Here is a 22,155-nt window from a genome sequence, read left to right as displayed (position 1 = left end):
CGCAGGTTCGAATCCGGGGAGAGGCGGATGAGCTCCCTCTATTAGCTCCAGCTCCTCATGCGGGGACATGAGAGACGCCTCCCACAAAGTATGATAAAACATCAAAAATCATCTAGGCGTCCCCTGGGCAACGTCCTTGCAGACGGCCAATTCTCTCACAACAGGAACAGTTGCTCCTGACACGACCAAAAAAAAAAAAAAATCAGAGAAGGCTGAAGACTTTGTAAAACTACATAGAATGGAGCAATAGTAGTTAAATTTGTGTCAAACTGCTTTCATTCCACAGTGTAGATGCATGCCTTGCTGAGCAAAACTTTAATTCAAAACTTTTAAGAGTTTGGGCATTTTTCTTTAGGGGTGCATCTACACTGTAGAATTACTGCAGTTTGAGGTCACTTTAACTGCCGTGGGTTAATGCTATGGAATTATGGGATTTGCAGGTTGGGGGGGCACCAGCATTCTTTGTAATCCTTCACCTAGAACTGAGCCATGACAGTTAGAGGAGTGGTGTAAAATTGCATTCACTTTACAGTTTAGATGACCTCACTATCCAAAATAAAAGTAATCTTCCTAAGCTGTACCAATTCCCAAGTGCAAAGCTGCTTGGAACAAGCCAATGTTTATGCAAACCAATATGGAACTGCATTCTCCCTCATCCACCCATGTTGGTTGCAGTTGGCATTGTCCCTTTCAAGTGTCCCAATATCATATGGATTGAGGAATCTCATAAACTGGTCCCAAGGCAGGATTGCCCTAGTCTGTCTCCTTGTATAAGAGTGGACGGACTGGAAGAAACCTACAAACGATGCAATGTTCACTTGGCTTCCATGGCACCTCCTCTCCACTTAGCTGGGTGGGGATGACAGAGAGCACCCAACAGCCCCCTCTCCCCCTCTGCTTGGGGAGGGCACCCCCTTGCTCCCACCCTTGGCCCCAAGGCAGCATTGCAGGCATGCAACTCCCCGGCATGTGTTTATTTCTTCTTCTTCTCCTGTGTGCTGGTAAACCAGGAGTCCAGGAGTTTCTTGCTGTAATAGAGCTGCCAGCCGTGAACCTGCACGGCCACCACGATCAGCAGGTACATGACTGAGACTGCGGAGAAACCGAAGATGAAGCGGTAAGCCTTGCCGTGGCGGTAGAGCTGCTGTGCCATGGGGAACATTTCCATGCTGCCATAGATGAGGGGAGCCACTGAGAATAGGCCGGTGCTGATCATGGAGATGACCAAGTAGCTGATGTTGTTCCGGGGGAAGGAGATAAAGCCAAAGAGTGAAGGGATGATGCTGAGGAGGTAGGGGTATTCCCACTGGTAAGGCATGGCTACCTGATCGTGGGATAAGAGCTTGAAGTGTGCCACACACATCTGCGCCGCCACCAGTAGCCACAGAGCCACCTGCATGTAGATCAGCTTCTTGATCTCAGACTTGAGGGAGACACTGTTGGGAAGCAAACGGAGAGAGAAATAATGCAAACCATGGAAATACGCCACGTATTTCATCATCTGTAAGATGCCATCAATTATAAGATGCACCCTAATTTCAGTACCATAACGAAATACACAAGATACACCTGCGATTCTAAGATACACCCCATTTTTAGATGTGTTTATATAGGAAAGAAAATTAGTTTTAGAATTGAAGAAATACGGTATTAAGGATACAAAGAGTTCTCCCATGTCCACGGATTCTGCATTCATGTATTCAACTATCCACAGCTTTAACAACAACAACTTGTGCCTCAAATACCATCTGCCTGTGACAAAGCACTAGTAGGATCACAAGCCAGAAAAAGTTACAGAGAATGAACATGTCAAGATACTCTGGAACTTCCAGATTCAGACTGCCAAAGAGTTTTGGACCACAATACTCCTGACCTCACGATTGTGTTAAAAAACAAAGTATGCATTGTCGATGTTGCAATCCCAGGTGACAGCAGGATTAACGAGAAACAACAGGAAAAGCTGACATGATATGAGGATTTAAAGATCGAACTGCAAAGACTCTGGCACAAACAAGTAAAGGTGGTCCTAGTGGTAATCGGCATACTGGGTGCAGTGCCTAAAGACCTTGGCCTGCACTTAAACACAATCTGTGCTGACAAAATTACCATCTGCCAGCTGCAAAAGGCCACCTTACTGGGATCTGCACGCATTATTCGCCAATACATCACACAGTCCTAGACACTTGGGAAGTGTCCGATGTGTGATCCAATACAACAGCCAGCAGAGTGTCTGCTGTGGACTCATCTTGTTGTGTTTCTAATAATAATAATAACAATAACAATAATAATAATACGAAGAAGAGAAGAGTCGCCCTAGGGCTGAGAGCGGCGGTTAACAAATGAAGCAAATAAATAAATAAATAAATAAAAGAACAATGGAGAATAATAAACACACCGTGCGGCCTTCTCAAGGACTGAGCTCATTTAAGCGGCTGAGGGGGGAAAGGAAGGGGCCTGTGGCTGTTAATAATTGTGGGAGTTGAAGTCCAAAACACCTGAAGGGCTGAAGTTTGCCTATGCCTGCTCTAGGGAGAGACTTTAAATGTTTGGGAGCAGATACTGAAAAAGCCCTGTCGCCATTGCTCCCATCAAACAAGGTTGAGAGGGTGCTAGAACAAAAAAAAAGTTTTAAAAAAATAACCTGCCAATGTACCCCTATTTTATCCCTTAATAAAATATCAATGATAAAAAAGGTTTTCTCCAGATGATCAGTGATGAACACCATGCTCACTGTGATTATTTTCAGTGTTTTAATGTTCTGATTTTATATTGATGTGTTGTTTACTTATATTGGTTTTTGTATCTTATGTTATTTTATTTTCTTATTTTTTGTAATGTTCTTGTGTTACATTGTTTTTACTGTATTGTTGGGCATGGCCTCATGTAAGCTGCCCCGAGTCCCCTTGGGGAGATGGTGGTGGGGTATAAATAAAGTTTTATTATTATTATTCCTCCAGATGATCAGTGTTCAAATAGGCTCATAAAGATATATATGGCCCTTCAAATAAGCTTTTTTTTGTCGTGTCAGGAGCGACTTGAGAAACTGCAAGTCGCTTCTGTTGTGAGAGAAATGGCTGTCTGCAAGAATGTTGCCCCGGGGACGCCTGGATGATTTGATGTTTTATCATCCTTGTAAGAGGCTTCTCTCATGTCCCCACATGAGGAACTGGAGCTGATAGAGGGAGCTCATCCGCCTCTCCCCAGATTTGAACCTGTCGTTCTTCAGTCCTGCCGGCACAGGGGTTTAACCCACTGCGCCACCAGGGGCCCCTTCAAATAAGCTGTACCCCAGCCAAATGACTATGGGTCGAACATCATAGAATCATAGTTGGAAGAAACCTCATGGGCCATCCAGTCTAACCCCCTGCCAAGAAGCAGGAAAACTGCATTCAAAGCACCCCCGACAGATGGCCATCCAGCCTCTGTTTAAAAGCCCCCAAAGAATCATAGAATCAAAGAGTTGGAAGAGACCTCATGGGTCATCCAGTCCAACCCCCTGCCAAGAAGCAGGAATATTGCATTCAAATCACCCCTGACAGATGGCCATCCAGCCTCTGTTTAAAAGCTTCCAAAGGAGCCTCCACCACACTCCGGGGCAGAGAGTTCCACTGCTGAACAGCTCTCACAGTCAGGAAGTTCTTCCTAATGTTCAGGTGGAATCTCCTCTCTTGTAGTTTGAAGCCATTGTTCCGCGTCCTAGTCTCCAAGGAAGCAGAAAACAAGCTTGCTCCCTCCTCCCTGTAGCTTCCTCTCACATATTTATACATGGCTGTCATATCTCCTCTCAGCCTTCTCTTCTTCAGGCTAAACATGCCCAGTTATTTAAGCCACTCCTCATAGGGCTTGTTCTCCAGACCCTTGATCATTTTAGTCGCCCTCCTCTGGACACATTCCAGCTTGTCAATATCTCTCTGGAATTGTGGTGCCCAGAATTGGATACAATATTCCAGATGTGGTCTAACCAAAGCAGAATAGAGGGGTAGCATTACTTCCCTAGATCTAGACACTATGCTCCTATTGATGCAGGCCAAAATCCCATTGGCTTTTTTTGCCGCCGCATCACATTGTTCGCTCATGTTTAACTTGTTGCCCATGAGGACCCCAAGATCTTTTTCACACGTACTGCTCTCGAGCCAGGCATTGTCCCCCATTTTGTATCTTTGCTTCCAGCACAAGAATGGGTTGAAGAATACATGTATTCAACTATCCACAGCTTTAATAATAAAAAGAAGAATTGAGAATAATAAACACACTGTGAGGCCTTCTCTCACAGACTAAGGCATTCCTCACACTGTGAGGCCTAGGGCTGGGCGGTTTCGTTCGTTAATTTCGTAATTCGTTATTAATTCGTTGTTTTTTTTTATAACGAAGCGATATTGAACCATTCAGGAGCAACTAAAAATCGAAACGAAATTTTCAATTCGTTTCGTAATTGTTTCGTAATTGTTTGCGCATGTCTGGTGCAAGTTTTATAGTTGTTGTTTGTTTTATCAGTGAAAAAAATATATAATTATCACACCAACAGTCAACAACAGAGGGAAAGGGAAGCTTCAGAAGTTCCCCCTGTCCCATTTGGAGGATTTTTTAGCGTATTGCGCGGTCGCGTCCGCCATTAACGAATCGATTCGTAAGGCATTCTCACACTGTGAGGCCTTCTCACAGACTGAGACCGCTTAAGCGGCTGAGGGGGGCAAGGAAAGGCCCTGAAGCTGTTAGGAATTGTGGGAGTTGAAGCCCAAAACACCTGGAGAGCCCATGTTTGCCCAGGCCTACATTAGCATCTCTAGTTGTGTGAGATACAGAACCTAGGCCATCTAATAGTCACCACCTGGTCTCTCAGAAAACCATGATAACCATATCTCTGAAACTAGAGCTGCTGTGCTCAATCGAATGCCATTTTCTGAATCAGTGACTCAGGCAACCCCAGGCACAGGCCTGAAAGCCAAGACACCAAAGAAAAGGCGAGGAAGGCCCACTTTGAGGCCTACTTCCGCTCCTCCCACCTCATCTGGAAGTGCTGGGCCACGCGCTCCCGGTGCCGGAAGTCGCTGCCGTCGGTCCCCGTGGCTCGCGGCCCCGCGCGGGAAGCCATCTTTCCAGAAGCCCAAGCCTGGGACAGGTGGAACGCCAAGCGCGCGCATGCGCTTTAACCTCCCCCCTTCCCCCCTCTCTTTCGAGATAGCCTCCAAGCAAAGTTTGGACTTCAGCTCCCAGAATTCTATAGTATTGGCCGCCTTGGCTGAGGCTTCTGGGAGTTGAAGTCCAAAAAAGAAGAAGAAAACAACAAACGGGATGAAGCGTGGTCTTCGTGCGCATGCGTTCTAAGCGCTTCCCTAATGTCTTCGTGCGCATGCGTTCTAAGCGCTTCCCTATTGGTTCCGATGTTCCAGGGTATTTTTTTTAACTTCAGCTCCCAGAATTCCTAACCATTGGCTAAGCTGGCTGAGGCTTCTGGGAGTTGAAGTCCAATGGTTTTTTAAGAGTAAGAGACCGCCTTTCTCTGATTGGTGGTTCGCCCTAAGGCTCTTGCATGTCTTATCCAATGGCGTCACTCACTCTTTCTCGTGGCTGAGAGGAAACGGAGGCTGTTTAGCTGCTCGGCCGCAATGTTTCGCTCCAAGCCTTGGAGGCTCTGTAAAGGAATGTGGGCGCCTTTCAGTACGCGGGCCTGGTAAGAGAGAGGCTCCCTCTGCACTGTGGAATTAATGCAGTTTGACAGCGCTTTAACTGCAGTGGCTCAATGCTGTGGAACCGTGGGATTTGTAGTTAATTGAGGCAACAGCCCTCTTTGGCTGATAAAGCTAAAGACCTTGTAAAACTACAACTCCCAGGAGTCTGTAACCTCTTCTCATGGCATTTGAAGTGGTGTCAAAGTACATTCATTCTAGCCAGGGTCGATTGCCACCCCGCACATATTGTATCCCTTTAGTCATAATGTCCACACTAGGCTGGTGTAGCGCTTTTATCCCACTTTAAACCGCCATCGCAGCATCCTATGGAAGCATAAAATTTTAAATTGAAAGAGGAGCATCTCCAAGCAACATGGAGCAATTTCAGATGCTTTCACCATACACATTTGTCGTGCTGTGTCTCCACTTTAACTGCCATGGAAACATGCTATGGAGAACAGTTTGAGAGCTTTGTATGTGTGGCATAATGTAAAATAATCCATGTAAAGTTCACATTTTGTCAGCCCATACACTGCCTTGCCAGAGAAAGAAAATATGCCATGCAGATGAACAATGAATAACAAGTAGCTTACTCTTCTTAATTCAGAACAATATATGTAAAATGTGATCCGTTGTGTCAACTCACATAATGTTCTTTTATGAGAGATTTAAAATGGTTTTACTCTATCCCTTCAGAAGTTGATGAAATATTGATCTGGAAGAGTGGGAACATCTTTAGAATAAGGGTTTTAGATTCTCAGTGGCCAGCTCAATTAGAGAAAATATGTTTAAAATGTATTGTCGAAGGCTTTCATGGCTGGAATCACTAAGTTCTTGTGGGTTTTTTCGGGCTATATGGCCATGTTCTAGAGGCATTTCTCCTGATGTTTCGCCTGCATCTATGGGAAGCATCCTCAGAGGTGAGGTTTAAAATGTTTTACAGAACCTACATAACACCAGAGTTACTAGCCAAAATAGATAAAACAGGACAAGGGGCTTGCTGGAGATGCAAGAAGGTGAAGGGATTTTTTTTCCACGTATGGTGGACCTGCAACATAGTTAAAGAATTCTGGGAAAAAAAGTGGTGAAAGAAACCACTTCTTACAGCTCCCGTCTTGCAGGTACCAGATGCTGCTGAAGCAACGAAGTTTGGAGAAACCAGCGGGAGGCCATTCCAGTGCAAAAAGTATCTTGGGACCTGGAAAACCTCTGAGTCGTGAAGAACTGCTGAAACTGCTGGAAGAATCACTGGTGCACAGAGATGGTAGGTATATGATCTCTTATAAAGGGATATAAAGGACCTATGGTCCTCCAGATGTTGCATTTCTGCGCCCATAATCCCCAACCAGGGGGCATATTGGTTGTGGCTGATGGGAATTTTGAGTCCAACAGCAACAGCTAGAGAACAGCAGGTTTAATTGTTTTAATGTCTAAGGTTTTAAATAGCATATTGTATTGTTTTTCCTCTGTTTTTCATTGTTTTAAGTTTATGAAAGAGAAAAAAGTAGTATATAAATATTAGAAGAAGAAAAAGCAACATCAGGAGAAGAAGTTGTTTACCGTTTTTCTATAGCTTAGCGGGGATGAAAGAGGATATCTTTTTATATATATTATGTAAAATTAATTTATTGAGTTTGGCTTAGGGAACTTGAGTATATTTGTCATGGAGAGGAGAAGGTGAAGAGTAAACATGACAGTCATGTTTCAGTATTTGAAATGCTGTCACATTGAGAAGGGGGCAAGCGTATTTTCTGCTGCTTTGGAGACACGAACATGGAGCAACAGATTCAAATTGCATAACAAGAGATTTCACTAAACTTTAGGAATAACTTCTTAATTATAAGAGCTGTTTGACAGTGGAATATGCACAACCACAGCACTCCTGAAAGATGGCCATTCAGTCTTTGTTTAAAAACCCGACGTTTTTAAATAGAGGCTGGATGACCATCTGTCAGGAGTGCTTTGATTGTGTATTCTTGCCTGGCAGGATAGATGGCCCTCTTGGGCTCTTCTCACTTTGATTTTGGTGAAAACTTCTTCCCAGTGTTTGTTCCTAACCTTCTGTACATAAAGGATTTTCCTATGTATTCCATTCTCTAGTTTAAGTAATGTGAGGAGAACAGAGAGCTCTGTTTTAACAAAAAAAAAATAATCCCACTATTGAAAATCCCATTCAGACTTCTCTCTTTGCTCTGAATTTTGGTGAAGGCAATTCCACTTGTTTGGAATTTTTTCACAGGATAAAAAAAGACCTAACTTAACCACATCAAGATTTATCTCTGACATTACTGGTTGTTTTGTATTTCAGATATACTTGTGGCCATCAACAAACCGCCTGGCCTGTCTGTGGATGGTATGTCGTATTGTAATATTGATGATGATGGTGGAGATAATACTTTGTTATCATTTTTTCTACAGGAACCCTGATCAGCCCTTTCAACCTGTCCTGGCCCACATATAAGTGGGGCGTTTGCACAACGGTTTATGAAATGGGTTTGTTTTAATGCGTAGTATTTTGTTAACAGATTATGTTTATATTTTAATGGCTACTCTGTACATTTCATGTTTGTCTGTGGAAATTGCCCTGAATCCACTAGGGGAGATAGAGCGATATTATTGTTGTTGTTGTTGTTGTTGTTGTTCTCATCTCACAGGTTGAGGTGGGGTACAACACAGTTCTGGAGAGTGACCATATATATTCCAATCCTGTTGTTTCACCTACACTGTTTTCCTCTTTTTGCATTTTCCCCCACCTTATTGAAAGTCTAATTCCACTGTTCTATCCCCTACGAGCTCCTCCCCCACGAATATACCTTTTTCATTGCTATCTCATCCAGAGTTTTATCATTTTATGTCGTGCATTTGGCCTGTCCACTGTGTTTGATTTTCCATTATGTTATTTTGCACTGTTTATTTTACTTGATTGGCTTATTTATTTTATTGTGATGTTATTGTTGTTGTTTATATTTTATTTTGCTGTAATGTATTGCTGGGCTTGGCCTCATGTAAGCTGCTCTGAGATGGTGGCGGGGTATAAATAAAGATTATTATTATTGTTATTATTATTATTATTATTATTATTAAAAACCCCAAATAAAGCACATTACCATAACATGAACGTACTAAAATACATGGTACAAAAATTACTAATAGTACATGAGTGGAGTGCCGCAGGGCTCCGTCCTGGGCCCGGTCCTGTTCAACATCTTTATTAATGACTTAGATGAAGGGCTAGAAGGCATGATCATCAAGTTTGCAGATGACACCAAATTGGGAGGGATAGCCAATAGTCCAGAGGACAGGAGCAGAATTCAAAACGATCTTGACAGATTAGAGAGATGGGCCAAAACTAACAAAATGAAGTTCAACAGTGACAAATGCAAGATACTCCACTTTGGCAGAAAAAATGAAATGCAAAGATACAGAATGGGGGACGCCTGGCTCGAGAGCAGTACGTGTGAAAAAGATCTTGGAGTCCTCGTGGACAACAAGTTAAACATGAGCCAACAATGTGATGTGGCAGCAAAAAAAGCCAATGGGATTTTGGCCTGCATCAATAGGAGCATAGTGTCTAGATCTAAGGAAGTAATGCTACCCCTCTATTCTGCTTTGGTTAGACCACATCTGGAATACTGTGTCCAATTCTGGGCACCACAATTCAAGAGAGATATTGACAAGCTGGAATGTGTCCAGAGGAGGGCGACTAAAATGATCAAGGGTCTGGAGAACAAGCCCTATGAGGAGCGGCTTAGGGAACTGGGCATGTTTAGCCTGAAGAAGAGAAGGCTGAGAGGAGATATGATAGCCATGTATAAATATGTGAGAGGAAGCCACAGGGAGGAGGGAGCAAGCTTGTTTTCTGCTTCCTTGGAGACTAGGACGCGGAACAATGGCTTCAAACTACAAGAGAGGAGATTCCATCTGAACATTAGGAAGAACTTCCTGACTGTGAGAGCCGTTCAGCAGTGGAACTCTCTGCCCCGGAGTGTGGTGGAGGCTCCTTCTTTGGAAGCTTTTAAGCAGAGGCTGGATGGCCATCTGTCAGGGGTGATTTGAATGCAATATTCCTGCTTCTTGGCAGGGGGTTGGACTGGATAGCCCATGAGGTCTCTTCCAACTCTTTGATTCTATGATTTGATTCTATGAATACAATACAAATAGAACACAGATTTAAAATTCACAATTTAAAATTGACTTGGTAGGCTTACAGAGTAAATAATAATAATCTGTAAAATAATAATAATCCGTAAAATGAATGGCAGCCAGTGTAGCTCCCTAAACAGGGGGGTTGACCGCTCCCTGTAAGTCGCACCAGTTAGTAACCTGGTTGCCGCCCGTTGTACCAATTGGAATTTCCGGGCTGTCTTCAAGGGTAGCCCCATGTAGAGTGCATTACAGTAATCCAATCTGGAAGTGACTAAGGCATGGACCACCCTGGCCAGATCCAACTTCACAAGGTACAGTCTCAGCTGGCGCACAAATCTTAATAGATACATCCCATCCCAACTAGCTGGGGATCATGTGGGTTCTAGTGGGCACCAACCTAATGAGTGAGACCTAGAGAAGATTAGGTTCCTAGTTAGACACAACATTAACCAATTTTTTTCTATTTCCATGTTTACAACAGGTAGGCCAGAGGAAGTGACTTTACTCTCTCTTTTGCCATATCTAAGCCAAAAGCTGGGGCTCCCTCAGAATCTCCAAGTGATCAAAGCTGCAGGAAAGTAAGTAGTGGCTTTGGAGATGGAGAAGAAAATGATTGGCAGGATTAATTGGTGACAGATTGTTTACAGCAAGATATTTATTAGTTACTAGCCGTCCCCTGCCACGCGTTGCTGTGGCCCAGTCTGGTGATCTGGAAAATAAAGTAATGAGAAAGTGTTGGTTTCTAATATATGTGATTTCTTTCTGCTTGTGGGTAAACAGTATTTCTTGCTGTTTCTTTGTCAGTGTTGATGTGGAGATTGTCTGGTTTGCCTACTCTGGAACATGCAACATATCATTGTCTTTCTTTAGAGGTCCCTTTCAAATCTATGATACTATATCTATGTCTGTGTGAATCATATATATCTATCTATATCTGTGGCTGGATGTCTCTTTGTCAGGAGGGCTTTGATTATGTTTTCTTGCCCTGGTGAGGGGAGTATTATTTTGAGGAGAAAACTATGAATACTGTTGGAAGCTTCTTTGAGCTTATGAGATATCAGTGTTTGAGCTTATGAGATATCAGTGTTTAAATAAAATGGAGAAGCAGAGCTGTACTCATAGCACTGATGTGGAAGCACTCTGTAGATGCTGTTTTTCATCTGGTAGTAGAAGACAACCAGGACCTGACTTCAAGTCCCACCTCCGCTTTAAATGGATTGAATGGTTTGAGTCAAGTCACATCTTCTGCCCGAGTCCCCTGTCCACAGAATGAGCTATTGATGTTTTCTCTCAGATAGTTTCAAAACACTTTGTATCTTCCTTAGGGAGAGTTCTGGGCTTGTTCTGCTTTCCGGTTGTGTAAATACTGTCCGCCGTGTCCAGGACTTCTATATTCGGTCTCAGAGAGCAAAACGTCCGACTGCTACCTATTGGTGAGTTAAAATTTACACATTTCTCCTTCTTTCCCTTGCTGGGCTGGAAGTAATAGGTGCTCCAGAGGCTGCTGGGTTGCAATTCCTTCATTCTTCACTGTTGGCTATGCAGTTTAAGACTGCTGGGACTTGCAGTCCAACAGCAATTGTATTATTCAGGACAAGTTCAGGGTCTGCCTATCTTTGTGACCATATCTTCCCCTACGAGCGCACATGATCTCTAAGATCTTCTGGGGAGGCTCTTCTCGCTCCCACCTCTGTCTCGGGCACGTTTGGTGGGGACGAGAGAAAGGGCGTTCTCGGTGGTGGCCCCTCGACCCTGGAGCTCCCTTCCCAGGGAAATCAGGCTGGCACCCTCCTTATCCACATTTCGTAAGGAACTAAAGACGTGGATGTTCTGTTGTCATTCAATTGACGATTCCTTTGACCATGGCCTAAAATCAGGTTCCTGTATCTGATTACTGCACTTCTAACTTAAAATGACCCTGTCACAACTGCTCTGTAATAATAATAATAAACTTATACCCCGCCATCATCTCCCCAAAGGGGACTCGGAGCGGCTTAAATGGGGCCAAGCCCGAACAAGATTCACAATATAACAATACAAATTGCAATAAAATAAACAACATAACATTACTATTCCTATGTTGTTACATGTTCTATCCACCTTATTGGCTAGCCTATTCTTTAACTTGTTTGCACACCAGCCCCAAATGAGACTTGAAGTATTTCTGTTTGTTGCGTATGATGCTTGTTTTATTATTGTTCATGTTGTTGTTTTTATGTTGTTTTAATATTTTATTTGCTACTAGCCTTCCCCTGCCACACGTTGCTGTGGCCCAGTCTGTGTATATGTGTTTTGTGTGTGTGTATATATGTTTGTGTATATATGTGGTGCATGCGTTGTAATGCATTTTTTTGGCTTTTTAAAAGCCTCTTCTGCTTTGTTTTTCAGTGTTTTTATGAGTGATGGTCACTTGTTGGCCTGATAGGTATATTGTGTCCAGATGTTATCTCCATTTTCCAGTGGTTTTTGAGTTATGTTAATCCCATGAACGAACATTACATTTTTATTTATATAGATATTTTAACTTTATGTTGTTTGGGCTTGGCCCCATGTAAGCTGCCCCAAGTCCCTTCAGGGAGGTGGAGGCCGGGTATAAAAATAAAGTTGTTGTTGTTGTTGTTGTTTTTTATCCTCCTCCTCTTCCTCTTCCTCTTCTTCTTCTTGCCAGATTCCCACCCCTGTGTTGAGCAAAAAGGGGAGAGGATGGCGGGCAGCTCCTTTCCTGCCTTTTGTGTTACTCTCAAAGCATTGGTACGCCATGCTAACTGCAGATGGCCAGATAGTGACACTCCCCCCTCTCTTTCTGCAGTGCCATCACTACCAGAATCCCTGAAGCCTCAGAGGGGGAGATCTCTATAGGCCTCAAGCAGATGCAGGTTGAAGATTTTGATTTGGTAAGGATAGTAGATGGATGGTATCCTGGATAGTAGATGGATGGTATCCTTGAAGTGACTGGATTGACTTTGAAGGAGCTGGGGGTGGTGACGACCGACAGGGAGCTCTGGCATGGACTGGTCCATGAAGTCACGAAGAGTCGGAAATGACTGAACGAATGAACAACAACAAAGGATAGTGTTAGTGGGCAAGCGGCAGGGAAGTGATGGCTTTGAAGTGGTTGCTCTGGAGCATGTCCAGAGACAACCTATAATCCTCCAATTATGGCTGGATTCTAATTCCCATTTTGTCTTTGAGGGAATGATAGTGTCAGGGAAAACTACCCTAAATTTAGCAGAGCATCCAAAAACAAACAGGAGACCAAAGTTGAGCATCAGCTCATTAGCGAGCAGAGCATGAAGTGCCATGTGACATGGCTGTAAAGAATTCAGAGCTCATGAGGCAAACATGCAGAGTCCAATCCTTAAAAAATCACAAAAGGTTTACTTACAATAATAAGAAATAACTGCGTTTCTTAATAATCAAGAACTGGGTCTGAGCTACTCTAACAATCATCTCTTCTAAGGTTTCAAAGAGAGGGAAAAGCACAAAACACTACATCTCTTCTGACACACAAGCAGAGAGAGAGATCTCAAAGCATACAGTACATACTCTCCATACTAAAGTGTAAGAAGGCAGAAGTCACATTTTAAAAGGCTTGCAATAGAAAAATATCCATTTTAAACAACCAATCAGAATGAGAACAAAAACAGAGAGGAAAGACGCAATTAGATACATTCCAACTTTCACAAGGCAACATTGGGGAAGGGAAACTCTTAGTCTATACTAGCGTTTCTCAACCTGGGGGTCGGGACCCCTGGGGGGTCATGAGCGGGCTTCAGAGGGGTCACCAAAGACAATCGGAAAACCTATTTCTAATGGTTTTAGGAAACTTTTTGGCAGATAAGGCTGAAGATCTCTCCGCCTGTCCTTCTCTTTCTTTTTGGATCCAGACGGCAAATCCCCCCACCAAAAGCCCTCCCCTGCTGTGATTGGCCAGCCTCTCAGCCAAGAGAAGAGCTATTTTTGAGACTCAAAGTGGGGAGGGGAGAGCAGGCGTGCCCGGTGCATGGCAGTGTGGTGCAGACGAAGGTTGGAGGGAGGCGATCTTGATTAGCATTAAATGACCTTTCATCTTCAAAGCCTGGCTGCTTCCTGTCTGGGGGAAGTTGGTCCTGATTGTTTCTTATCTGGAATTCCCCTGCTTTTTGAGTCTTGCTTCTTCTTTACTGTCCTCATTTTAGAGTTCTTTAATACTGGTAGCCAGATTTTGTTCATTTTCATTGTTTCCTCTTTTCTGTTGAAATTGCCCACATGCTTGTGGATTTCTCTGTGTAGCCTGACATGGTGGTTGTGAGAGTGGTCCAGCATTTCTGTGTTCTCAAATAATATGCTGTGTCCAGGTTGGTTCTTCAGGTGCTCTGCTATGGCTGCACATGTAAACCCCACTTTCACACTTGCCGCAAACAAGCAAGAGTTCTTTCTCCCACCCTGGACATTTGACAGATATTTAAACCTCACTTGCCTAGTTTCCATGTGGGCAAAACGTCAGGAGAGAATGCTTCTGGAACATGGCTATACAGCCCAGAAAACTCACAGCAACCCACTTCCATTTCGGGTTTTTAAAACTGCCTTGCGTTCAGAGAAGGAAGAAAGGAAGGGAGAATCAGCTTCCAGCAGTTCTGTGACTATTATGAAAAGAACTAAATAAATAAATAAATAATTTTGCCACCCCAAAAAATGGAGATGTGAGTGTGACATAGTGGCGACTATTATGAAATGAAATATGGTATTTGGTTGCTGTTTTTACCAATTTTGGGGGAGTATGCTGACTTCCGGACTCTATGCATCGGTTGCAGGTGGTGCCAGTGGTTTCCCCAACCCGCGGAAGCATTCAAAGGAGAGAGGTAAAAAAGACCCTGACGCGTTACAGGGTCCTGGACTCCCGAGAAAGCTGTGCCTTGCTGCAACTTCAGCCTCTGACAGGTACGCTGCTGATATCATGCAGAATAGAAAGAACTTGACAGGTCAGGGGACTAGGAAAGGCGTTACAGCATGGGAGAGTAAATGTTCTTTTTAGTGGCATATACATAAGATGCCTGAGACCATTTAGTTTCACTTATCTGTGGTTTCACCTGAGGGGAAAATGGTCTTCCTAAATTTGCTCATCTCCAAGTATGTTATAGTATACTTCCCACAGAAACTACCATAGAGTTGGTGGTGTGACTATGGGTGTGCTGGGAATGGAAGAAAGCTAATTTAATGGTGTTTTGGCATGTCTGGGATTTCAGGTAACTGTGATCAAGCCAGGAATGTATCCCCTGCGGGGTCTTGATATACTGTATATACTCGAGTATAAACCTAGTTTTTCAGCCCTTTTAAGGCTGAAAAAGTCCCCCTCAGCTTATATTCGAGTCAAGGTTATTTATTATTTTACTCTGTTATTATTATTATTACATTTATTATTTTACTGTATTATTACTGTTATTATTACATTTACATTATTTTACTGTATTATTATTATTATTACTATTATTACATTTATTATTTTACTCCTTTTATTATTATTGGAAGGAAATGTAAGCACATTTACACTGAAGAAAGTTAGAATAATCGTTTAATTAGAGTTATTTTGAAATTTACCAGTAGCTGCTGCATTTCCCACGCTTGGCTTATACTCAAGTTAATACACTTTCCCAGTTTTTTGTGGTAAAATGAGCTGCCTCAGCTTATATACAGGTCAGCTTATACTTGAGTATATATAATAGTTAGATTAAAATATTTTTCATTTTAAATTTGCACATTTAACAAAAGAACAATCATTTTTTTAAAATCTACACATTATCTCCTGACGTTTCACCCACATCTATGGCAGGCATCCTGAGAGGTTGTGAGATCTGTTGGAAACTAGGCAAGTGAGGTTTATATATCTGTGGAATATCCAGGGTGGGAGAAAGAATTCTTGTCTGTTTGAGGCAAGTGTGAATATTGTAATTGGCCATCTTGATTAGCATTGGATGGCCTTGTAGCTTCAAAGCCTGGCTGCTTCCTGTCTGGGGGAATCCTTTGTTGGGACAACACATTAAGTTACTGTTATATTTTCTTTGAAGCTGCAAGGCCATTCAAGGTGGCTAATTACAACATTCATATTTGCCTCCAAAAAACAAGAGTTCTTGATAACTGCTAGACTATTAAATGCTAATTAAGGTAGCCAATTGCTACATTCACAGCTACCTCAAACAGACAAGAGTTCTTTCTCCCACCCTGGACATTATTCCACAGATACATAAACCCCACTTGCCTAGTTTCCAACAAACCTCACAACTTCTCAGGATGCCTGCCATAGATGTGGGCAAAACATCAGGATAGAATGCTTCAGGAATATGGCCATACAGCCCAGAAAACTCACAGCAACCCAGAGTTTGAGCTGTCTGTATGTTTTCCTGGTGTTCCTGGCTGCTATGTCTCTGCTTTATTTCTCTCTCTCTATTTTTTGTCAGCCTTTTCCAGCCAGCTTCCAGTGCACTCGACCCTGATCCTGAGCCCTATATTAGGGGACCATGTGTATTCCTCCCGTGTGGGGACCGTCCTGGGGGAGCCCTTCCTCTTGTCTCCTGAGAGCTCTCTGCCACGGGTACAGGTATGGCACTGTGGGACTGATGCTGCCTTGCCTGGTGTCAAAAGCCTTTGCCAAAAGGGGCTTCTTGTACAAAGGCTTTGTTAATCAAGAAATACTTGTATATAACTTCCTCTAATTCATCTGTGTCAAATTCATTGTCTGTGGGCTTAATCTGGCCTGCCACGTCATTTTATGTGGCCCCCAGATGGTGGACTACAACTTCTGTATTCCTCATCCTAAGACATTGTGGCTAGAGCTGATGGGAGTTTTGATAACAGTAACATCCAGAAAGCTGCAGTTTGTTCTGTTTAGTCAAGAGAATGGGGTCTAAATTTAGATACAAGGCTTGTGGATAGGATGCCTGACTTCAAAATGTGCTTTAGACTTTCCCCAACCTCAGAGGCACAAGTGCTGTTGGGTTGCAATTTCCATCAGTCCCCGTGGTGGATAATCAAAAGGAATGGCAGTTGTGGGGTCACAACCTCTGAGGATGCTTGCTATAGATGCAGGTGAAACGTCAGGAGAGAATGCTTCTATAACATGGCCATATAGCCCGAAAAACCTACAACAACCCATTTTTTAATTTGCTGCTTTCCTACTTTTGCAACACTTCTGCACCCCTAACCACTGTTAATGTGGAGAGCTGACTATATTAGCAACCACAATTCTTTTTCCTCTCTACCTGCTTCCTGATAGGTCCTAGATGACTCCCTGCTGAAGAAGCTCCACCTGCAGCAGCAACATGTGCATCGCTTGCCTCTCCACCTTCACCTCCACCAGCTCCTCCTCCCTTCCCCTTCCGCTGGTGCCTTTTCATCATGTGCGGCGTTCACGGCTCCCTTTCCGGCTTTTTTCCTGAGGACGCTTTCTCTTCTGGGACTAACCTTGCCACAGGGGAAGAACAAGGAGCAGGAGAAGTCACTGAAGGCATTTTCGCCAACCCAGTAGACACTGTTTCATGCCAATCTGACTCCGTCTTTCGGGCCGAGGGAGAAGGAGAAAACACCGTCTTGGCTCCTGCTGGCAAAGTGTTCATGCAACTGACGGAGAAAAGAACACTGGGGAATTTCCATGCAGAAACTTCCTTCATAGCTTTGGTTTAACTTAGCAAAAGAAGCTTTATTCAAGACTCTCCTGTGTTCTTTATTTTTGTCCTTTTGTAAAATACAAAGAAAGACAACACCAGAAGGCTTGGCTTTGGGTTATTTCTCTTTCATAGAATTCTACAGTTGGAAGAGAACTCATGGGCCATCCAGTCCAACCCCCTGCCAAGAAGCAGGAAAATTGCATTCAAAGCACCCCCAACAGATGGCCATCCAGCCTCTGTTTAAAAGTTTCCAAAAAAGAAGCCTCCACCACACTCCAGGGCTGAGAGTTCCACTGCTGAACGGCTCTCACAGTCAGGAAGTTCTTCCTAAAGTTCAGATGGAATCTCCTTTCTTGTAGTTTGAAGCCATTGTTCTGCATTCTAGTCTCCAGGGCAGCAGAAAACAAGCTTGCTCCCTCCTCCCTGTGACTTCCTCTCATGTATTTATATATGGCTATCATGTCTCCTCTCAGCCTTCTCTTCTTCAGGCTAAATATGTCCAGCCCATTAAGCCACTCCTCATCGGCCTTGTTCTCCAAACCCTTGATCATTTTAGTCACCGTCCACTGGACACTTACCAGCTTGTCAATATCTCTCTTCAGTTGTGGTGCCCAGAATTGGATACAATATTCCAGGTGTGGTTTAACCAAGGCAGAATAGAGGGGAGCCTGACTTCCCTGGATCTAGACACTAGACTCCTTTTGATGCAGGCCAAAATCCCATTGGCTTTTTTGCCGCTGCATCACATTGCTGGCTCATGTTCACCTTCCTGTCCACGAGGACTCCAAGTTCTTTTTCACACGTCCTGCTGTCGGGCCAGGCGTCCCACATTCTGTATCTTTGCATTTCATTTTTTCTGCCTAAGTGAAGGATCTCGCGTTTGTCACTGTTGAACTCCATTTTGTTAGTTTTGGCCCATCTCTATAATCTGTTAAGAGAGGAGTCATCTCTATTGTGTGTGAATATGATGGTGCCATGGCTATATGAGTCTGTAACTGAATTAAGGAGCTGATTCTTGGAGGTTTGCCTCACCAATTAAAAAGTGGGATTTATGCCTTCCCTGAGGATGTGTAGCTTGCTGTCTGTGTTACAAAGGTGAATATGCATTCTTCCTAACAGAAGAGTTGGTGGCAATGATCACTTGTTAAAAAGAGCACAGAGACCATGGCCATCAAGAAAATATCGTAAGAGAACAGAGCATTACCTTTTCAATAGTAGTAGTAGTAATAATAATAATAATAATAATAATAATAATAACATTGTCAAAGGCTTTCATGGCCAGATTCACTGGGTTATTGTGAGTTTTCCGGGCTGTATGGTCATGTTCCAGAAGCATTGTCTCCTGACATTTTGCCTGCATCTATGGCAGGCATCCTGAGAGGTTGTGAGGTCTGTTGGAAACTAGACAAGTGAAGTTTATATATCTGTGGAATGTCCAGGGTGGGAGAAAGAACTCTTGTCTGTTTGAGGTAGCTGTGAATGTAGCAATTGGCTACCTTGATTAGCATTTAATAGTCTAGCAGTTATCAAGGTCTGGCTGCTTCTTGCCTGGGGGAATCCTTTGTTGGGAGGTGATTAGCTGGCCCTGATTATGTCTTGTCTGGAATGAGAGGTCTTGTCTGGAAGGCCTCTCATTAGACTTCAGCTTACAGGCCAGCGGCAATAGGAAAAGGAATTTTGGGTTTTGCAACATGGATTTTCCCAGCTTCGTTTGGTTTTACTGGCATGTTCATTTATTGTTAAATTTATTGATGATGTTGTACAATGTTTTAAAATTATTTTATTCTGAATTGTAATTTTATGGTATTTGTGTTGTTAGCATCTTCTGATGCTTGTGTGAGGCCACTCTGAGTCCCCCTTATGGGGAGAAGGGCGGGATAGAAATATACGAAATAATAAATTTCATTTATTTCGCAAAACCTAAAATTCCTTTTCCTTTTGCCGCTGGCCTCTAAGCCGAAGTCTAATGAGAGGGAGTTGGACTGGATGGCCCATGAGGTCTCTTCCAACTCTATGATTCTATGATTTTAGGCTAGTCTTCACAGAATAAAGCAATGAATGCAATGAATGAGCATATGTTCCCAGCTTTCATATCTGTACCTCTTACTAACATTTGGATTTTCATGGTAGAGCTCATTCATGCATTTGTGAATTGGATAGCTTTGGATCACTATGGCTTATGCATGTGGCAGTATCTGATACTCTTTGCCTGGAAAACTCAGATCTCCTTAGAAAAGACTCATATGTTCAGGAATCCCAAGAGCGGTGAGGCTAAATAGATTATGCATGGATAGCGCAGAGCAATTAGGAGAACGAAGCAATCTCTTGGGATGTGACAGCTGCTCTACTTGAATCGAAATGGCAGAAGAGTGCTTCTTAATTAATATTAATGTGATGCAGGGATGGTTTTCAGTTGAACTCTGGGGAGAATGGAAAGGAGCTGTTCAGCAGGAAAACAGGGTTGCCACAAGTTGGAGAAGACTTGAAGGCACACAACAACAACCTTTAACTTACCTCTTCTCAAATGGAGATACTAAGTGCCACTTGTACTATAAGAGAGTACTGAAACACAAAAGCTAAAGCACCACTACTCAGTTGTGTTTTCTTTACAGCACCTTTTCAGTTTTTGCCACTTTTCACTTTTTGCCACTTCACATTCAAGTCTTCTTTATCTTTATTTATTTACCTTATTTATATCCTGCCTTTCCCTACCCCAAAGGAGACTCAAGGCGGCTTACAAGTGGCACCAGCATAGTGCCTTAAAACATACAATATCAACTTAAAATAAATTGGATTAAAATTAATACAAATTAAACATAATAAGATACATTCTAATGTTAAAAACACGCCATCCATGGATCAGAGTCTAAGGCCATTCTGTAGTCAAATTGCACATTATTTCACTTTAAAGTTATTGCACTGCATTCGTTTTCAAAAGCCTGCTCCCAGAGCCAAGTCTTTACTCTCCTTCTGAAAGCTAGGAGGGAGGAGGCTGATCTAATCTTGCTCGGGAGGGAGTTCCACAGCCGAGGGGCCACCACTGAGGAGGCCCTACTCCAGATTGGTAGAGCCTAAAGAAAACACAAGCTCTTTCCCCAAAATTGTAAAAACTGAGAACATAGATCAGTTCAATGGACTAAAAAAGTTTATTCTTTTACAAACCAAGATTCACAAATCACAAGGCATTGATATTAAGAATTATATATAAAAAAAGCAATGACTTCATGCATAATGCACACAACACGTGCTTCTGATTATCTTCACTGATTTTGCCCTAAGGAATTATAATATAGGATATAAGCCAAAACCTTCCTCTTTAACCATTATTTGAGGAGTGAATAGAGTTGCTGCTTCTTATTTGGTTTCTTTTGTGACAACCCAAAACACCAAGGTTTAGCAGCTAGAGCCCCATCAGTTATTACCACAACAGAACACAACAAAATAAATAACCACAGCCTGCTATAGTAAGAATTGAGTCACGGCCATCCCAGAAGGTGTTTTGATTCGGGTTCAGCTTCTAGAAGGGTTCCTCAGCAGATACACAAAATATCTCTCACTAAATGCTGTCAGGGATACTTTGTACTTTTCCTGCATGACAAGGGGTTGGAGTAGATGGCCCATATGGTCTCTTCCAACTCTGTGAGTCTATGATTCTATGCTGCTTTAGAACATGCTAAGTCACTAATGACTTGAAGGCACACAATAAGGCTACACTTGTTCATCTAGGTCGGCAACACTCAGCTCTAGGTCCCCTGGTTTTGGGCTGCAGCTTCCATCACACTGGCCAGCATGGTCTTTGATTATAGAAATGGAAAATAACACCTGGGGATCCCAAATAGGGAACTATTGAACCCAGTATTATGACCTGCAGTTGCAAATGGCTCTATGTAGTTTTGCACAGAACCAGTTCTTCTCCCCAACATTGTTCAAGCAGAGATGCCAGGGACCTTAAACTGAAGCTGTCTGCATGCCGAACACGTGCTCTGTTGTCTCCACTATCCATTTCATACAAGAAGAGTAGCAGCAAAGGAGTGCGCTGATCTTACCATTAAGACCACAATAGATTTGTGCAGAAGCTGCCTCCTAGTTTAGAACTTCCCATATAAACAAGATTTCAAAGTGGGGGAAATGTAACAGGAAGCCAGACCACATCCTGAAATGGGTGGAGATCAGGTAGATAGCCTTATATTGTAGGGACTGCATCTGACAACAGTCTCAGTCAACATAACCAGCGATCAGGGAGTATGTGGCTTGAACTCAACAAGGTCTAGTGGGCTACACATATCTCCATCCACACTCTATCATAGTCCTCTCAGCTTTATTCTCTGGATATCAATGGGGTACAATTCTCATCCCTTGTGGCTGGGGAAAACATAAAAAGTATTTGAAGGGAATCAACTTGGAATGTGGATGTACTCATGTTTTCATTTCTCTTTAGGCCAACGTGGGAGACATTTACACACAGTAATTCTATAAAATCCATGATCTCTTTTTTCCCCAGTCTTAGCATTTAAACATAGAATCGACCAGTCATTAAACAGAGACAATTAATTCTCAGATATACACATTTACTAAACCCTATACTAATTAATATCACTTAATTTGTGATATTCCAAGTATCACATTCTCCCATGAAGTGACAGGATGGAATACTCTTGCTTTTTCATCTACAAGTCAGTTCCCATAACAATGCTTCAGGT

The 22,155-nt window shown here is 42.9% G+C and overlaps 2 protein-coding genes across 3 annotated transcripts; one reads left to right on the top strand and one right to left on the bottom strand.

Moving 5' to 3' along the window:
- Positions 1-344: 344 nt before the first annotated feature.
- Positions 345-5,162, bottom strand: JAGN1 (jagunal homolog 1). Its single transcript, XM_060766526.2, has 2 exons — positions 5,004-5,162; positions 345-1,436 (listed from the first exon to the last, which is right to left on the bottom strand). The coding sequence occupies exons 1-2, from the start codon at positions 5,090-5,092 to the stop codon at positions 974-976; spliced, it is 552 nt and encodes a 183-aa protein (XP_060622509.1). The 5' UTR covers positions 5,093-5,162; the 3' UTR covers positions 345-973.
- Positions 5,163-5,471: 309 nt separating this feature from the next.
- On the top strand, positions 5,472-18,520 carry RPUSD3 (RNA pseudouridine synthase D3). Of its 2 annotated transcripts, none has more exons than XM_060766528.2 (9): positions 5,472-5,671; positions 6,777-6,933; positions 7,978-8,022; positions 10,297-10,393; positions 11,141-11,248; positions 12,625-12,709; positions 14,609-14,735; positions 16,250-16,389; positions 17,065-18,520. In XM_060766528.2, exons 2-9 carry the CDS (start codon positions 6,798-6,800, stop codon positions 17,314-17,316), a joined length of 990 nt encoding a protein of 329 aa, XP_060622511.2. In that variant the 5' UTR covers positions 5,472-5,671; positions 6,777-6,797; the 3' UTR covers positions 17,317-18,520. The 2 variants fall into 2 exon arrangements, with proteins under 2 accessions (XP_060622511.2, XP_060622510.2); XM_060766527.2 differs by having other exon boundaries at positions 5,479-5,671; positions 6,791-6,933.
- The last annotated feature ends 3,635 nt before the right edge of the window (positions 18,521-22,155 follow it).

The sequence above is a fragment of the Anolis sagrei genome, chromosome 2, assembly GCF_037176765.1.
Source record: "Anolis sagrei isolate rAnoSag1 chromosome 2, rAnoSag1.mat, whole genome shotgun sequence".
NCBI lineage: Eukaryota > Metazoa > Chordata > Lepidosauria > Squamata > Dactyloidae > Anolis > Anolis sagrei.
Note: the sequence above shows the minus strand (reverse complement) of the source record. Positions and strands in the feature narration are given on the sequence as shown.

Excerpts from the sequence above, each read along its gene's own strand:
- JAGN1 (XM_060766526.2), bottom strand. The coding sequence starts at position 5,092 with ATGGCTTCCCGCGCGGGGCCGCGAGCCACGGGGACCGACGGCAGCGAC. Across the intron at positions 1,437-5,003 it reads GCCCAGCACTTCCAGATGAG|TGTCTCCCTCAAGTCTGAGA; the intron begins GTGGGAGGAGCG and ends GCTTCCCAACAG.
- RPUSD3 (XM_060766527.2), top strand. The coding sequence starts at position 5,607 with ATGTTTCGCTCCAAGCCTTGGAGGCTCTGTAAAGGAATGTGGGCGCCT. Across the intron at positions 8,023-10,296 it reads GCCTGGCCTGTCTGTGGATG|GTAGGCCAGAGGAAGTGACT; the intron begins GTATGTCGTATT and ends TGTTTACAACAG. Across the intron at positions 14,736-16,249 it reads GCAACTTCAGCCTCTGACAG|CCTTTTCCAGCCAGCTTCCA; the intron begins GTACGCTGCTGA and ends ATTTTTTGTCAG.